At 40.1% G+C, this 15,603-nt stretch overlaps 1 protein-coding gene across 4 annotated transcripts in view; it reads right to left on the minus strand.

Moving 5' to 3' along the window:
• Nucleotides 1–8,156, minus strand: part of RAP1GDS1 (Rap1 GTPase-GDP dissociation stimulator 1) — a 173,941-nt gene extending 165,785 nt beyond the window's left edge. The window contains exon 1 of one of the 4 annotated variants that reach the window (XM_045472253.1): nucleotides 7,825–8,156. In XM_045472253.1, coding sequence (XP_045328209.1) covers nucleotides 7,825–7,828 — 4 coding nt within the window. In that variant the 5' untranslated portion in view covers nucleotides 7,829–8,156. The remainder of the gene's footprint in view (nucleotides 1–7,824) is intronic. The other 3 variants (XM_045472242.1, XM_045472232.1, XM_045472261.1) reach the window with 3 other exon arrangements.
• Between the last annotated feature and the right edge of the window lie 7,447 nt (nucleotides 8,157–15,603).

Consider the following 15,603-nt stretch of genomic DNA (forward strand, 5'->3'; position numbering starts at 1 on the left):
TCGTGATTTTTTAGCAGAAAGGTGAGAATGCAGGGTGCATGGGTGGCTCAGTAAGTTAAGCATCTGACTCTTGATTTCTGCTCAGATTGAGTCCCACGTTGGACTCTGCACTGATGGTGCAGAGCCTGCTTTGGATTCTCTCCCCCACCCCCTGCCCTTCCCTGCCCCCCCCCCCAAAATAAGTAAAACATTAAAAAAAAAAAGTGAGAATGAAATTTCTGGGGGAAAAATGCCACTATTATCAGACAATGAATGCCTCTGGAAATTAGATTTTGCTGCAGATTTGGTGTTTCCTAGAATTTGACCTGAAAATCAAGGCAAAATAGTGCTTATATGAGAAACATAACTATGTTAAGTCATTTTGACAACGTTGTTGGAAACACAAGTAACCATCAATCTGCCATATACCCTTCTCGTGCTGTCAAATGTTATACAGTAAGATCTCCACACATATACAAATCTACAACAGATATATTTTGCAAGCTCAAACTACTGTTGCAGCACTGTTTTTCAGACCTTATTTCAGACGCAAATGAAACTTCCAAACATCAAAATCCATTTAAGTAACAGAGGAGTTTCTACTTTACTATTGCAAGTGGTTAATTTGCAATGCAGTAGCATGCTAAATGTTAAACGTCAAGAGAAGAATCTAAAAGATTCTATAATTCCTTCCATAGAAATGAATAGTCTCATTAATAAAATCATATGCCCGTGGACGGATACACGGATACAAGCATTTGAGAGTACCTATCTGTGTGAAAACATGTTCCAAAGACAAAATCCATAAAATCACATTAAAGATCTGCATTAACAAATGAACATCTGGATCAATTTTGATGGCAGGGTAACTCTGAATCCCAATTAAGTGAAATGCTATCTCAAAAACAGAATTACAATATTTTCATTGGTAGACCTATATTGCAATAACTTTTGTTCAGTTAACGTTGTATTTTGAACATAGTCAACAAAATATTTGTGGATATTTGTTTTCTCTCATCATATATATTTCTGTCTTATTTTTGATTTTGCCTCTTGGCCTAAATACTGACCATCTGACCCTTTATGTAAAAAGTCTGCAGACCTATGCTCTATGGTGAGGCTATTAAAAGCGCAGCATCATCTGCCAATGTCTTGACAATGCAAATTCTCAGCCTACCCAACACCTACTTACCAAAATTTCTGAGGGCGGGCCTAGTAATTTTTTTTTTTTAACAAATGCTACAGGCTTCTTAAGCAAGCCAGAATTTGAGAATCACTGCTCTAAAACAAAATTTTAGAGACTGAGCTCTCTCCCCCTGGATAAATTACCTAACTCTCTGAATCGGTAGAATGGGGATAGTATCACCCACTTCATAGAATTGTTGAAAAGATTAAAATTAAATTTTAAAAATATGAGAAAGTGTAAAGTTTAACATAACTCATCAATAGTTCTTATTAAACAGTAATAAATGATAATTATTAATCCAGTGGTATACCAGAACCCACCTGTACCAGCCCATGAGAAATGATTATTAAATTTTTAAGAATTTTCGAGGCAATTATTAAAACACACATTATTGAAAATTAAATCTTATAAACTTAAGTAAGTTATATTAAAACAAAGATATTACTACTCAAAACTCATTACTACTTAATTATTTTACTACCCTTTACTATGATCTGTGCTCACAGGTTCTTATATCTATATAGTGGATCCACCATATACTAGTGTGCTGTATCTCATCTCTTCCCAACCATGAATTCATAGGATATCAACAACCACCACAAATCAGGGCTTTTGTGGAGAAGGGTTTTTGGTTAAACATTAACCATCACACCTCTAATTATCATTATTAATTATTACACAATAGTTTGCTTTTGAGCTAAATGAGTTTGAATTAACTATGCATGTAGAGATGTCTAATAATCTCTTAGATGAAAAGACAGCCCAGACACACACACACACACACACACACACACACACACACACAGGCACTAACAGCATACACATAGTAATTAAAATCATAAATATGGACAAAATTAAGTAAAAACAGCTTTTAGAGAAGAGGCCAGATACATAGCTCATAAAGACAAAATTAATTTTCTGTACAAAAAGTTAGAAGGACTTTGGAGTTTGTAAGCATAGCCAATCATAGCTAGCAGCTCAATTTACTTCCATTTATCACTATCCTAATTCTCACTTTTAATGCCTGGAATGCTTCTAGCAACAAAAGTTGTATAAATGGATGTACTGAGAGAATGACATTACTCTGCAATTTGAATCCATATCTTAGCCAGTATGAGTAATGGTATTTAAGGCTGTCTGGTTAGACAAAGCTAACAGGTTGGTTCAAACCCTGAAGTGCTACCTCAAGTCGACATTACTCCAAAGAAAAATGAATTATATAAGTATGTTTATGGCATATTTAAGACATCAATGATACTGAGTACATTTTAAAGTTCAGTTTCACAGAATCATAGGATTTTATAACCAAAATAGACTTTATAACCTATTCTGGTATCTTCATTTATTATACCTCCTCTCTCCACAAGAAAGAACTATTTGCCAAGTTAAATGCCTAGGAAAGTATTTTAAATTAAGTGTTATCTGAACATGATTATCTAAAATTAACATGAAGTTCCCAAAGGAGTGGATCTTCCTTCTCCACTCTTCCTGATGTTTATGAGCAAGGATTAAAAAATTTAAGTCATTCTTATAGCTGTTGTTGGTGCCACCAATAACACCAGAATTGCCAAGTTCAAATTCAGGTGATTTGGAATCTCTGAAGAGGAAAACCATACTCTTCCCCAAAGGCAGCTAGAAGCTCCAACATTCCACTGTGAAAGTTAAAATCTACAGTTCACAAAATGAATTAGGGTTATTAAAACCTCCCAAATCATAGTACTAGATAGACTATGACTCTACCAAAGTTAATGATTTCAATTCTCCTATAAGTTAAAAAAAAAAAAAAAAAAGAAGACATATACAATATAGATATAACGGCAACATAAGAAAAATTATTGAACTAGTCAATCTCTTTTAAAATAATAAATTTTAGTGATTATCAGTTTACAAAGATTTTTATCACTCTACTTTGCAAAGAACAAGTAAAAGTACTATTTTTTACTATTTATCTATGAAACCATTCCTGGACTTAGAAATACAAGAGAAAAAAAAAAAAAAAGACTCATATCTAAAGCTAACACAAATTTATAGAGAAAAACACAACTCCAGGAATTAAGAGTATAATTAGAGGCATGCATACAACTAGAGAAATCCAAAATTCACAAAGACTAATAGTAAATAAAAAGTGATAAAACCATTCATCAGTGAAGAGTACACTTTATGTAAAATGTCATGTGAAATTATAAAACCATTTCTAAGCTCACTCTGTATGACAGATATTGCAAACATAAAAAGCATACTGTACTAAGACACAATGACATAAAAAATGGAATGTCAAAGAAATTTTGAAGCACTATGGTGAGATAACAAATTATTCTCAGGCAAGAAAATAGCATGTGTCATTCCATGTAAAGTGCAACATTTTAAAAATGTTTTTAAAAGCCTATGCTTACTTACAGATCTTTAAATAGGTCAAGGGATATAGCATGAATACATTGGGAATTCTTAGTTCCACTCACTCATTATCCAGTTAGCCTCTACAACTGACCTCTATTTCTAGCATACCTCTTAAAGCTGCTTTTTAGAAAATATACTGAGCAATATCCTAAGCAAACTACATCAACAAAGATCCTTTTCTCAGTCCTTATCACTGGTCTGAAGCAAAAGACATTATTGACCATTCTTTCATGAAACCAACCACATGCAGATTCTAGTCTTTCACTCCTACGTCCCTTCCAGTGTCAAATCATTCCATTCCACTTCCCTAACAATGGGTCATTCTTCAAGATTCTTACTTTGGACAAATTTTTTCTTTCTCTGTGTTGTCTCTCAGCCTCCTACCTAACTTGAAATATCATCTCAGGAGATTTATGGGTAACTTCCAGATCTCTAGTTCAAAATCCTCTCTTTAGAGTTAAAATAACTGTTTGTTAATTTTTTTTTTTTTTTTACACCTAGTTTCAGTCAGTCAACAAATGGTTACTGCATGGCTACTATGTGTCAGACACTAGTGTTAGAAATGTATTCAAAACCTATTATAAGAATCCCTGTCATCAATGAACAGAGAATCTAAATGGCAAACTAAACAGTCCAATTCACCAGGTCCAAAACTAACGATTCACATTTCCTCTTCCAGTGGATTAAATATATATTAATAATTTTACATCTCTCTATTGCCCAGGTGACAATGTATGACTCCTTTCTCAATTCCATATTCAATAGGTTAGCAAGGAAATTCTGTTCTTTATTTGCAGTATTCTCTTCCCATTGCCACAGCCAAGTTCAGACCAGTAAATATTTTCACCCACACTGCAACAACCACCCTCTGAAGTGTTCTCTATTTTTTGATCTAATTCATCCTTGACTCAATTGACAGATTAATTTTCCTAAACCACAGACTTGATCCGTCACTTAACTACAGAAAAACATTTCACAGTCCCTCAATAGACAAGTCAAAGTCCAAAAACTTTTTCAACTTGTCATTTAAGGTCCTCCATTATCTGGTCTTTACCTATTAGTACTGAGGAAGGTGACACACACTCTTACCTTACCTTTTGCTCCAACCAAACATGGTTATTTAACCATATCCTGAAACTCCTTGAGTGTTCCCTCTCTAACTTCACTTATGCCATTTCTCTCCTCCCAACCCCCGGCCTAATTAACCGTCTCCATTCATTTTTACCTTACAGAAGCTTAACCAACTTTTTTTGTTTCAAATAACATCATTTTTCTAAAACCTTTTCTCCATGCCCTGAATCTACAATACATGTAAATGTAAAGTTATTTTATATCACTTATACTTTATTTCTGTTATAGCTGTGTATGTACCACCTCATTCCTGTTAATATTATATGCAGCTTGAAATATGAATGTCTTATTCCTCTCTTTCCTCCCACAGTACAGTGTATGTGGTTGATATTCAATAAATATTAAGTACATGTTGAATTTATAATAAAATATATACATTAAATAATAGCCATCACCCATAACATTATATAGGAAGTTTCTTTCACTTTCTTACAGGGAAAAATCACTGCCATGAGATTATTAAAAATCACCTTATTTACGGAGCGCCTTGGATGGCTCAATCGGTTAAGCATCCAACTTTAGCTAAGGTCATGATCTCGCAGTTTGTGAGTTCAAACCCCACCTCGGGCTCTGTGCTGACAGCTCAGAGCCCGCAGCCTGCTTCAGATTCTGTGTCTCCCTTGCCCTCTGCCCCTCCCCCACTCGCACTGTTTCTTTCTCAAAAACAAACAAACATTAAAAATTTTTTTTTAAATCACCTCATTTATTTCTTGAGACGGCCTTATACAGTGATTTTTTTCCTACCATTAATCAAGATACCTTTTATGTATACACGAATTGTTATAACTTCCTTGGTTCAGAATATGAAACTGCTTTCCACGGTTTCAATTTTACATTATTGTATGTATCTAGTGATCATCCGATAAACCACCTTACCATTGAAAACAGCAGTGCAGAAGGAAATGGCTAGCCTGGAGGCTATTCCAAAACCTTTAGCTCTGAGAAGAGCCAACTTTCTTTTTCTTTTCTTTGTTTTTTTTTAGTGAGAGAAGAGTAGTCATAGTAAAATTATACTTCTCTGTTCCCATTTCCTCCAAGCCTCCATGATAGTCTACCAACTTGAATGTTTGTTCACAGCCCATACTTTCAGGTTCACAAACTGAAAATAATAGGTAGGTTTTAAGTTCAACAATGAATTCACCAAAGATTTATTGAATATCTACTATGTGGAAAGCACGGAGGGGTGGGGGGATACACAAAAATCAATAAGACATAATTTTCATCTTTTGGAACTCATGACTAAATGCTAACCACACACACACATAAACAACTCCATTATAAGGCAGATTATGTAAGTACTAAAAAGCCTCCAACAAGGTACAGAGTGCTATGGGAGACTGATTTAATCAAAGAGTATCTGAGAGGCTCCAAATAAGAGGTTTCTATCTGGCCATTCTTTGAAATCAAGCAATAACATTCAAGATTTTGAAGATTAATTATTTTTAAGTAAATAATTTTGTTTTAAGTATTTTATTCATAAGTATTGCAACATAACTGAATTTTTTCTACTGAAAAGATTCTTACTCAACATGGAAGTTAAAATTTTATTTAAATGGATTTTGTAGCTCACCTTGAAACATGGGCAATTGTATTTTACAGAAGAAACTTGTGACCTACAATTAGGAGTAAATTTTTGAATGTTCAAGGAAAATTCACAATGTGTCCGATAATCTGAATTAATATTTATTTAAATTTCTACTCCTAGAGAAAAGCTAAGTACATATCAGCCACCCATTTCTACATAAATTTGTTCACCATGTCAATAGCACGTGAAAAGGGGGAGAAAAACTGAACTGAAAATAAAATTCAGGGCCCCAGATTCATTTTTCATTCATATCACCTCCTGCAACACTAGCCTCAAAAGTCTGAAACAGAGCTTGGAGCATTTGCTTTCCCAGTAAGCTCCATCGACACCATTTCTAGATTTAGATACTTCCTTGAAGATTCTGAGTTGCCACGACCTAACTCTAGATGTGTTGAGCACTGTATTGACAGATCAGAGAACCACACTCATTTTAGACTTAAAATAACCTGCACGGAAGGGGTAGGAGAATCCGAGTTGACAGATGCCACTGGAGCAAATTTTAAAAAGAGGAAACTGTGATAACAGTGGAAGCAAACTGGGAACACATAGCAGTATGCTATTCCGAAATGCTACTATTAAAAAAAAATAATTGCAGAATTAATCAGACGTTTTTGTAATTACTGAACTTAGTATTTAAGCAGTATGTTATGAAAAAAATTTAAGATAAATTACATGCAGTTTTAGAAAATATATTTGCTTTTAAATATCTCATCCAAAACAATCTCTTGAGATTAACCAGACATACAAAGGAACTAAAATCAGATTATGTAGATGTAGGCAGGCTAAGCTGGGAACGAATAACTAACACGTAAGTTCGGTAACATGTTACAGGGTGCGTTTCCTCCTACAGTAGACAGGCGAAGGAACCAAGAAAATGGGCTGAGCACAGGAATATTGCACACTGTAGTCACCCAACACTAATTCAACAGCTAGCGGCTCTATGCATCCTTCCTCACGTTCCTCGTGGCCTCTGACAAGTCATCCTTTCAACCCATGAGGCTGTCCGCTCTCCCCCATCAAAAATAATTTCCGTGCACGTTGTACAATCGCCCTGACAAACTACTTGCTCGCACTTCCCCGCCTCGGGATGAACAGTCCCCAAGATGGGGAAAGGTCGCCCTGACAGGGAAGTTAGGCGAAGTGGTCTCTCTGGCGGTCCGACCGAGCCTCCAGCCCAGCAGACGCCGGGGAAAGGAAGCGGGCGGCCTCCGGAGAAACGGGGATGGGGCAGGCAGAGGAGGCTAGCCCGCGAGGCAGGCTCCGCGGTGCCCGGGCACCCGCTCGGGCAGGAAGAATGGAGGAGGGGAGGCGAGGCAGCGAGGTGCCCGAGAGCCGCGGCCCGACCCCACCCCGCGCTCGGGACCCTCCCAGCCCGGGGACCGGCGTGCGTTCCGCGTGCGCCGACTCTTCCCGGAGGAAGAGCCACTGTCTTACACCCGTGGATTTGAGAAATCTGGCAACTTTGCGCGAGGAAGGCTTCCCACCCTGCAACACGCCGAGAAAGAGAAAAATGTCAGGCGATGACGGGGGAGGAAGGATGACTTACCCATGTTCCTCCCAGAGGGTGAGGAGCCAGCAGGGCGAGGCGAAGGTCTCCGGTGCGGGCGGCGCGGCGCTGTGTCCTCCCTCTACCTCTGTCTCTCCCGCAGCCAGGGAGGGACCCGCGGGGGGCGGCCGCCGGGGAGGAGCAGCTGCTGCTGCTGCTGCTGCTGCTGCAGGCGGCGCGGCCGCGGCGGGGACGAGCGGCGGGGGGCGGGGCGGGGCGGGGCGGGGCGGGCGGGCGCAGCCTGCGGCGGGCGCGGCTCCGAGCGGGCGGGCGGCGGAGACGCCGAGCCGACTTGAGGAGCGCCTGCCCTGACTCGCGGCCCGAGAACGCCCCGCCCTCCCCGCCGAGCATGCTCAGTACCTCCCTCTTTTTTTTTTTTTTTTTTTTTTCCTCCACTCCAGAGGCAAGTGATTCTGAGCGTGCGGGTGGGCGTGTTTGCGGACCAGCTGCAGCCGCCGCGGAGGAGCTTGATGGCGACCGCCTGCGGTGCGGTGGGTGGGCCGGGAGAAGGCAAGGCAAGGGGATACGGAGTCCCGAGTGCTACCATCTGGCCTGCCCCGGCTTGCTCTCCAACCCCGCCAGTCCACACCCGGAAAACCGACCCATGTTCTTTACGGGACAACCCGGTTGCACAGGCGGGAATTTCCCGGAGACGCTGGGCCGCCTCAGACCCGGGAGGGTGGTCGAGAAGCAGAGCGGGCACATTGAAATGAAGCTGGAATGGACGCATAGGCGATAAGGCCAGCACCTCTGAGAGACAGATACCTGAGGACGCCCGTTTTCAGAGCAGCCTGTGGGCCCGCTGAGCACAGAGCAGGGAGGTGGTCGTTGGGAGGGCGCTTAATGTTAGCGGGCGTAACGGTGGGACAGTTAGGGCTGTCTTGGCTGTGGCTAGTTTAAAAACAGAGTGGTCTGGGCAGTCGAGAACAGTGACCGCCCCAGGATTTCCTTCAGGGAGTCAGCTGTTCTCCCGACATTAGCGCGGCCTTCCATTCCCCCGAGACGCCTCAACAGCCTTTTAACTGGGGTGCCCTCGGGCTCCACCCTACCGCGAGGGCACACCCCTCTCCCTGGGACGGTGGCGGGAACATGGTTACCAGGCAGGAAAATAAAAGTCTAGCTGAGTTAGCGGCGGCCCCGCCCAGTCGGCCGGCCGGAGTTTCCCCCGGCCGCCCGGCCGCTGCGGGTTCCGGGCACTGCCCACCCCCCCAGCCCCCAACAGCTGCGGGAAAAGCCTGAGCAGGGGCGCTCTCTTTGGACGGCGCCCTCCCGACTGGGCATGCGCGCAAGGCGCCAGGTTTTTGGTTCTTCTGCCGGGAGGGAGGAGGCTGGAGGAAAGGTTCTTTTTCTCCATACTCTGGTCTTGCCCAGACCCCTCGTAATCGTGGTAAGGAATCAGCTCGCTCTCCCCAGACAGCAGCACCCGCACTCCTGCAGGGGAGAGGGCCACAGCAGTACAACCTGTGGAAGTGAGATGCTGCATAGCTGAATCGGGCTTGCTTTTCCCTTTCAACTTTTATTCTTTCAATTCAATGTTGAGAAAAAGGCGCTTTCTCTCTCTTAATCCGGGCCGCCCCCCCCCCCCCGGTCCCCCGCCCACAGCCAGATCAGTTTCCGTTTATTCCATACAAGCACACAAGTCAGAAGCGCCTTGTAATTCGTTAAGTAGAGAGCAGATTTTATGTGAGTTTTCTAAAACAAAAATGAAACACGATAATTAAAAAGAGAGAGGTTTGGTAAAACAAGAAAATACAACTGAACTACAGATATCCAAGCTATTGGGCTTTTCTGATGCATAAAGACAATCAGGCACATCACTCTTCTGCACCCTTTCCCTTTCTGTGATAAAAGAGTGCTCTTGGTGTTTGCCTTAAAATAATCTTACACGCCGAATTAGTTTCTTACCGCTGCTGTAACTAAGTGTCACAAACTGTGTGGCTTAGAATAGAAATTGAAGGTCCCACAGTTCTAGAGGTCAGAAGTCTGAAATTAAAGTGTTGGTGGGGCCATGCTCCCTCTGAAGGCACTTAATGAAGGATCTCTTCCAGGCCTCTCTTAGCTTCTATAGGTCGTTGGCTTGGGGTGGCATAGCTCCACAATCTTCATGGCATGTCTGTTCAAATGTTCCTTTTTTATAGGACGCCAGTCATGGTAGATTGGAGGCCCAACTACTCTGGTGTGACCTCATCTTTAATTAAATCTGCAATGACCTTATTTCCAAATAAGGTTAAACTTTGAGTTACTAGGTGTCAGGTCTTAAACATAGAAATTTGCAGGGGACAGGACTCAATCCATAACACACCAATGCAAGCTACACACATACACCCCTGCCATATTCCCTATTCATTTTGGAGACACACACCATGTTTCACATTCATTTTGAACCTCTCCAGATCACCGTAGGGTCTTTGTATTGCTGCTCTTCATTTTTTGTCTTTCTCTTTTCTTACTCATTAATCTCTCCCAGATTCTCAAATTTACTTGCTTCAGTTTTCCTGCTACTTCCTTTTCTTATACAGTAATTTCTAAGAGCATTTTCTATCTTTCATTAGGATATACAAATTGAAACTAGCAAAAGCTGCTTCAGCAGCTTTGTGACCTCCTACCTGACACTACTTTAAGTGCTTTTTTTGGTTCTGCTTGAATCCATAAACCATCCCCTCAGCACTCCTACCAATTAAAATTACAGGGCTGTCTAGGCAGACTGCATACAGTGAGGCCCAAAGCACTGGTATATCGGTAGTGAGACCCAATACTTAATGCTACATGCAGAAGTGGACCAATGTAACACCTACCTTTTCACACTGAACGCTAGTTCTCCTCACCTCACCTTTCTTCTCCTATTATAGGAATATGACCTTTTTCTCTTCATCTTTTTATTCAAAAGTTACGTGCATGCGGGATTCCTAGCCATTTTATCTAAAATTTCAACATTCCCACTTTATATCCTGAATTCCATACTAATTTTTTCCTTAGCACTTACCTCTAAAATAATATATATTTTGCTTATTGGTATGCACCCCCATTTAAATTTAAGCTCCCTAAAGGCAGGGATTTTTGTCTGCCTTATTTGCCCTTGTATCCCCAGGGCCAGTACAATGCTAGTACACAGCAAGTGCTCAATAAAAATTTTTTGTATGAATGAGTCTTCATTCTCTCAGAGTTTTTATCCTGAAAGAGAGAAAGAATGGTGTTAATATTCATTTGATAAATTCTAGGGCTTTACCAAGTAAAATTAGTTATTCAATAAATATTTATAATTGATGATGATGATAATGCCTGCTATCTGTGTTGTTTCTATCCTGAACTATGAGTCTTCTGCTAGGTGGCTACTGGTCTTTGTATTAGTTTCTTTTCTATTGACTAATAGAAATTTACTGAGTGCCTACGATACAGGCACTATGATACTAGGCACTAGGGATAAAAAATAAACAATGGCCCCTGCCCTTAAAAAGCTTACACATTAGGGGTGCCTGGGTGCCTCAGTCAGGTAAGCGACCAACTCTTGGTTTTGGCTCGGGTCATGATCTCACAGTTTTGTGAGTTTCAGCCCTATGTTGGGCTCTGCCCTGACAGTACAGAACTTGCTTAGGATTCTCCCTCTCTCTCTGTCTCTCCTCCACTCACAATGTCTCTTGTTCAAAATCAATAAACTTTTTAAAAAACCTTACGTATTAGAAGAATTGCTTTGAGGATACCTCTAGTCACTGATTACATAAACAGCTAGAAAATAGTCACCTGATGTCAAGAATTTTCCAGAAATAAAGCTACTAGTGTCCATGCTCCGGGTTAGACAATAGTCAAGATTTCATTAGGCCTGCTGCAAAATAAAGGAGGAAATTCTGGCACAAAGCAAAGGTTTTCAAATTCTATCTAAAAAATATATTAAGTATCACAGACTTATTTGTCTATCAAGTTATTTTTGAAAATTGGTTTATGATTAGCCAGATAGCTATTGGGAGTGGGTGGAGAAAGATCAAAGAAAATGCTTATTAGAAAGGCTCAGAAGCACTACATTTTGGCAAGATTTATAACATGACTTACCTCATTAATGTGTATATCCTTAAAGAGGTTAAAAGTGATTTAAATTCTTTAAAGGAACTGTACTGGGAAGGGCAGAGCAAGAGGAAGTCAAGAGAAAAGAGAATGTTCTTTAAAAGAATAATAGGGAAATGATTGCCTCTTCTTTACCATGACATTCTGAATATCATTTAAGGGAATCTCACTGGAGTAGTTAACTGAACTTTACAGTGATAAAAAATGAGTTGGCAGTGAACAGTCTTCTACCTAAACTCTTTATTTTTTTATAATGTTTATTTTGTAGAGAGAGGGTGAGGGACAGGCAGAGAGAGAGAGACACAGAATCTGAAGCAGGCCCCAGGCTCTGAGCTGTCAGCACAGAGCCAGATGCGGGCTCAAACCCATGAACCAAACCATGAGATCGTGACCTGAGCTGAAGTCTGATGCTTAACCCACTGAGCCACCCAGGCACCCCTAAACTATTTTCGAAATATCTCTATGAGTTTAGGCTGGTCTAGGTTGAACAACAGAAATGTCTCAGCCCCTGGCTCATTATAACCCTACCCCCCTCCCCCACCCGCAGCCCACACACATCTTTCGTTTACTTAATAGGTTAACCGTTTTCTAAATATTATGAAATTAAATTTTTCTTTTTTCATGGTCTATCACCTCAAACTGACTAATATCTACATATTGCAACTATAGCCTCAGATTGAATACATTTCTTTTATTTATTTTTTTTTATTTTTTAGAGAGAGACAGAGCACAAGTGGGGGAGGGGTAGAGACAGAGAGGGAGACACAGAATCCAAAACAGGCTCCAGGCTCAGAGCTGTCAGCACAGAGCCCGATGCAAGACTTGAACTCACGGGCTGTGAGATCGTGACCTGAGCCTAAATCAGATGCTTAACCGACTGAGCCACCCAGGTGCCCATTTTTTTAAATGGGACAAAGCACTTCAAAATCATCTGTTCTGAGCTCAGCACTGTGTTCAGTGCTATTAAGAGACAACTATAGGTGCTTATCATGTGGAACAAAAGTAGGGAGTAGACTGTTAAAGTCTCTCCTATTTAGAAAATCCTCTAAGTCTGTGAGTGGTAACATTTAAAAAAAAAATTAGTCAAAGATGGCTTCATAAGAAGAGGATATGGGTGGATAGAATTTTTTTGTGGAGAGATGTTGGGAAGAAAGGCATCTATTCCAAGAGAGAGAAACAGCATGAGCAAAGATATGTCATATATGTAAGATCATAAAAAAGGGTACATATTAGGGCATAGTTAGAAATACGATTGGAAATTTAGTATGAGGGACACGTTGTGGGGGGTTAAAAATGCCAAGCAAGGAATTTAAACTTGATAAGGTAGGAAATAGAGAGTCGCTGAAAGTTTCTTAGAAATAGAATGACATGGGGGCGTCTGGGTGGCGTAGTCGGTTAAGCGTCCGACTTCAGCCAGGTCACGATCTCGCGGTCCGTGAGTTCGAGCCCCGCGTCAGGCTCTGGGCTGATGGCTCAGAGCCTGGAGCCTGTTTCCGATTCTGTGTCTCCCTCTCTCTCTGACCCTCCCCCGTTCATGCTCTGTCTCTCTCTGTCCCAAAAATAAATAAACGTTGAAAAAAAAATTAAAAAAAAAAAAGAAATAGAATGACATGATGAAAACAGTATAAGGGGCAGGAAAAGAAGTAACAGATTAAACAAAGCAGTATTTGTTGAGGGCAAGTGCCAGTCTACCTAGGAACTGGCATACAAGTATGACTAGGACACAGTTTTGGCCCTCAAAGAGCACAGAGACAGACAAGTAAATAGTTAAAATACAGTGCTATAACTACCAAGATGGGTAGTGTGGAAGAATATAGGTAGGACATTTAACCCTATCATGGAAAGCCTCCTCGAAAAGATATCATCTCAGCAGAGACCTGAAAGATGAATAAAAGTCAACGAAACAGAAAGCTACATATGTATGGGCCTGGAGACAAGAGCTTGAATCTTTTTGAAGAATCTGTAAGCCATCAATGGTTAGGGTGAGGTGTACACAGATTTGGGGAAAGGGAGAAGTCATGGAACAAAAGTGGACAAGTAAGAGGGATCAAATCTTGTAAGGCTGTGATGGCTGAGGTAAGGTATTAGATATTATCCTGAGGGTAGCAGGGAGTTATTGAAGGGTTTGAAGGTTTGAAGTTTGAAAATGTCATAGTTAAATTTATATTTTAGTAGTTGCAAAGTGAAAAGTGGCTAAGAATGAGGTCTACACTGGAGGCTGGGAGACCATTATCATATTCTAGGTGTGAGCTGAACTAAAATAGAAGCAGTGGGGATAGAGAGTAATGGATAGTCCTGAGAAATTTACTAAGGGAATGGTATTGGCTTCATGACTGATAAGGTATTGTGTAGTATTGCTTATTTTAAGTAATATAGCAGCACTATGAGTGAGGTATTATTATCTCAGCTTTACAGATAGTGAAACATGTTCAGAGAGGTTAAATGATTTAACTTAGGATCTATAACTAGTAAATAAAGCAGAAATAAGATCTAAGCCTCTCTGGTTCGAATCCACACTGCAATAATATGGAAATAAATGTATTGAGGGAAAATACCTTATATTTTTTGTGACCTCATCAGATTAAAAAATAATACTATATTATAAAATATCTTTATTTGTCTTTTTATTCATTGTCTTTAAAGTATTTAAAGTATTTTTTGTCCCTGTTTCTCTGAAATTTACAAATATAAAAGACAAAATCCCTGCATTACTATAATATTTTATTTGTGAATTTAACACAACTACTTTTGATTAGGATATAGGCTCAGTTATTTGAAATGATATTTAGTCTATTTTAATTTCAATTGGCTTTGCCATTCTATTGCATTAAAAAGAGAGTTAGAAACTTGCTATGCACTTAGGATTCGAAATCATAATATGCAATGATTTATTATAATTCTGTTTTTAGACCATTGGATAAGTATGGGTAAATTTTCATTCCTTTTCATCTCTAAACTTTGAATTTAAGTCAGTCCTTAGAGTCCTTAAGATGTCAGCTTAGAGAAAGATGAGGTCTCAGTTTACAGGTTCTTTACCAAGTCTACTCACTTCATTGTATGTTCCACATTGCATAATAATGAGAAAATTGTGCCAAAGTAAAAAAAAAAAAAAAATAGGTGACTTCAGAACACCAAGAGAACTGATGGTTGAGCACAATGCCATAGAAAGAAAGAAAGTTCAGGACACAAGAATGTTGAGGCCCATTCTACCTTTAAAGACTTCTGTCTGTGGCAGTTAATTTTGTCTCGGGTGGGGGCAATTCACTTTGTCTCTGACTCTCAATTCATCTTTGTAAAAACTGTGAATTACGTTTGTCAAGGGAAAAAAGCATGAACTGCCTTTCAAATTTAAGGAATATATTTTTCATGATGCTTGGTTCTGATAGAGGCACTTAGCTCTACTACCTAAAATTATCTGACTCTCTACCCCACTGCCCACATATACACATCTTCACCGACTTGGTAGAGAAATCCTCTAAGTCTTAACAGTCCTTTCCTCTGACCCTGAACTGGCCTAAGGCAAAACTGGGAAGTAATTGAAATTAGTTTTGATGCTCTTGGGATTATTTATGTGTCAAGAACTCTCATGTAATACTAACCTCCAGTACTAGCCACATGAGTTAGGTGTTTTACAAATAAGGAAATGGAGAAACAAAATAGTTTGATTAATTTACCTAATGTCACATGACGAAAAAAAAGAGCCAGAATTTGAACCTGGTCTGT

Source organism: Leopardus geoffroyi, chromosome B1 (genome assembly GCF_018350155.1).
Source record: "Leopardus geoffroyi isolate Oge1 chromosome B1, O.geoffroyi_Oge1_pat1.0, whole genome shotgun sequence".
Lineage (NCBI taxonomy): Eukaryota > Metazoa > Chordata > Mammalia > Carnivora > Felidae > Leopardus > Leopardus geoffroyi.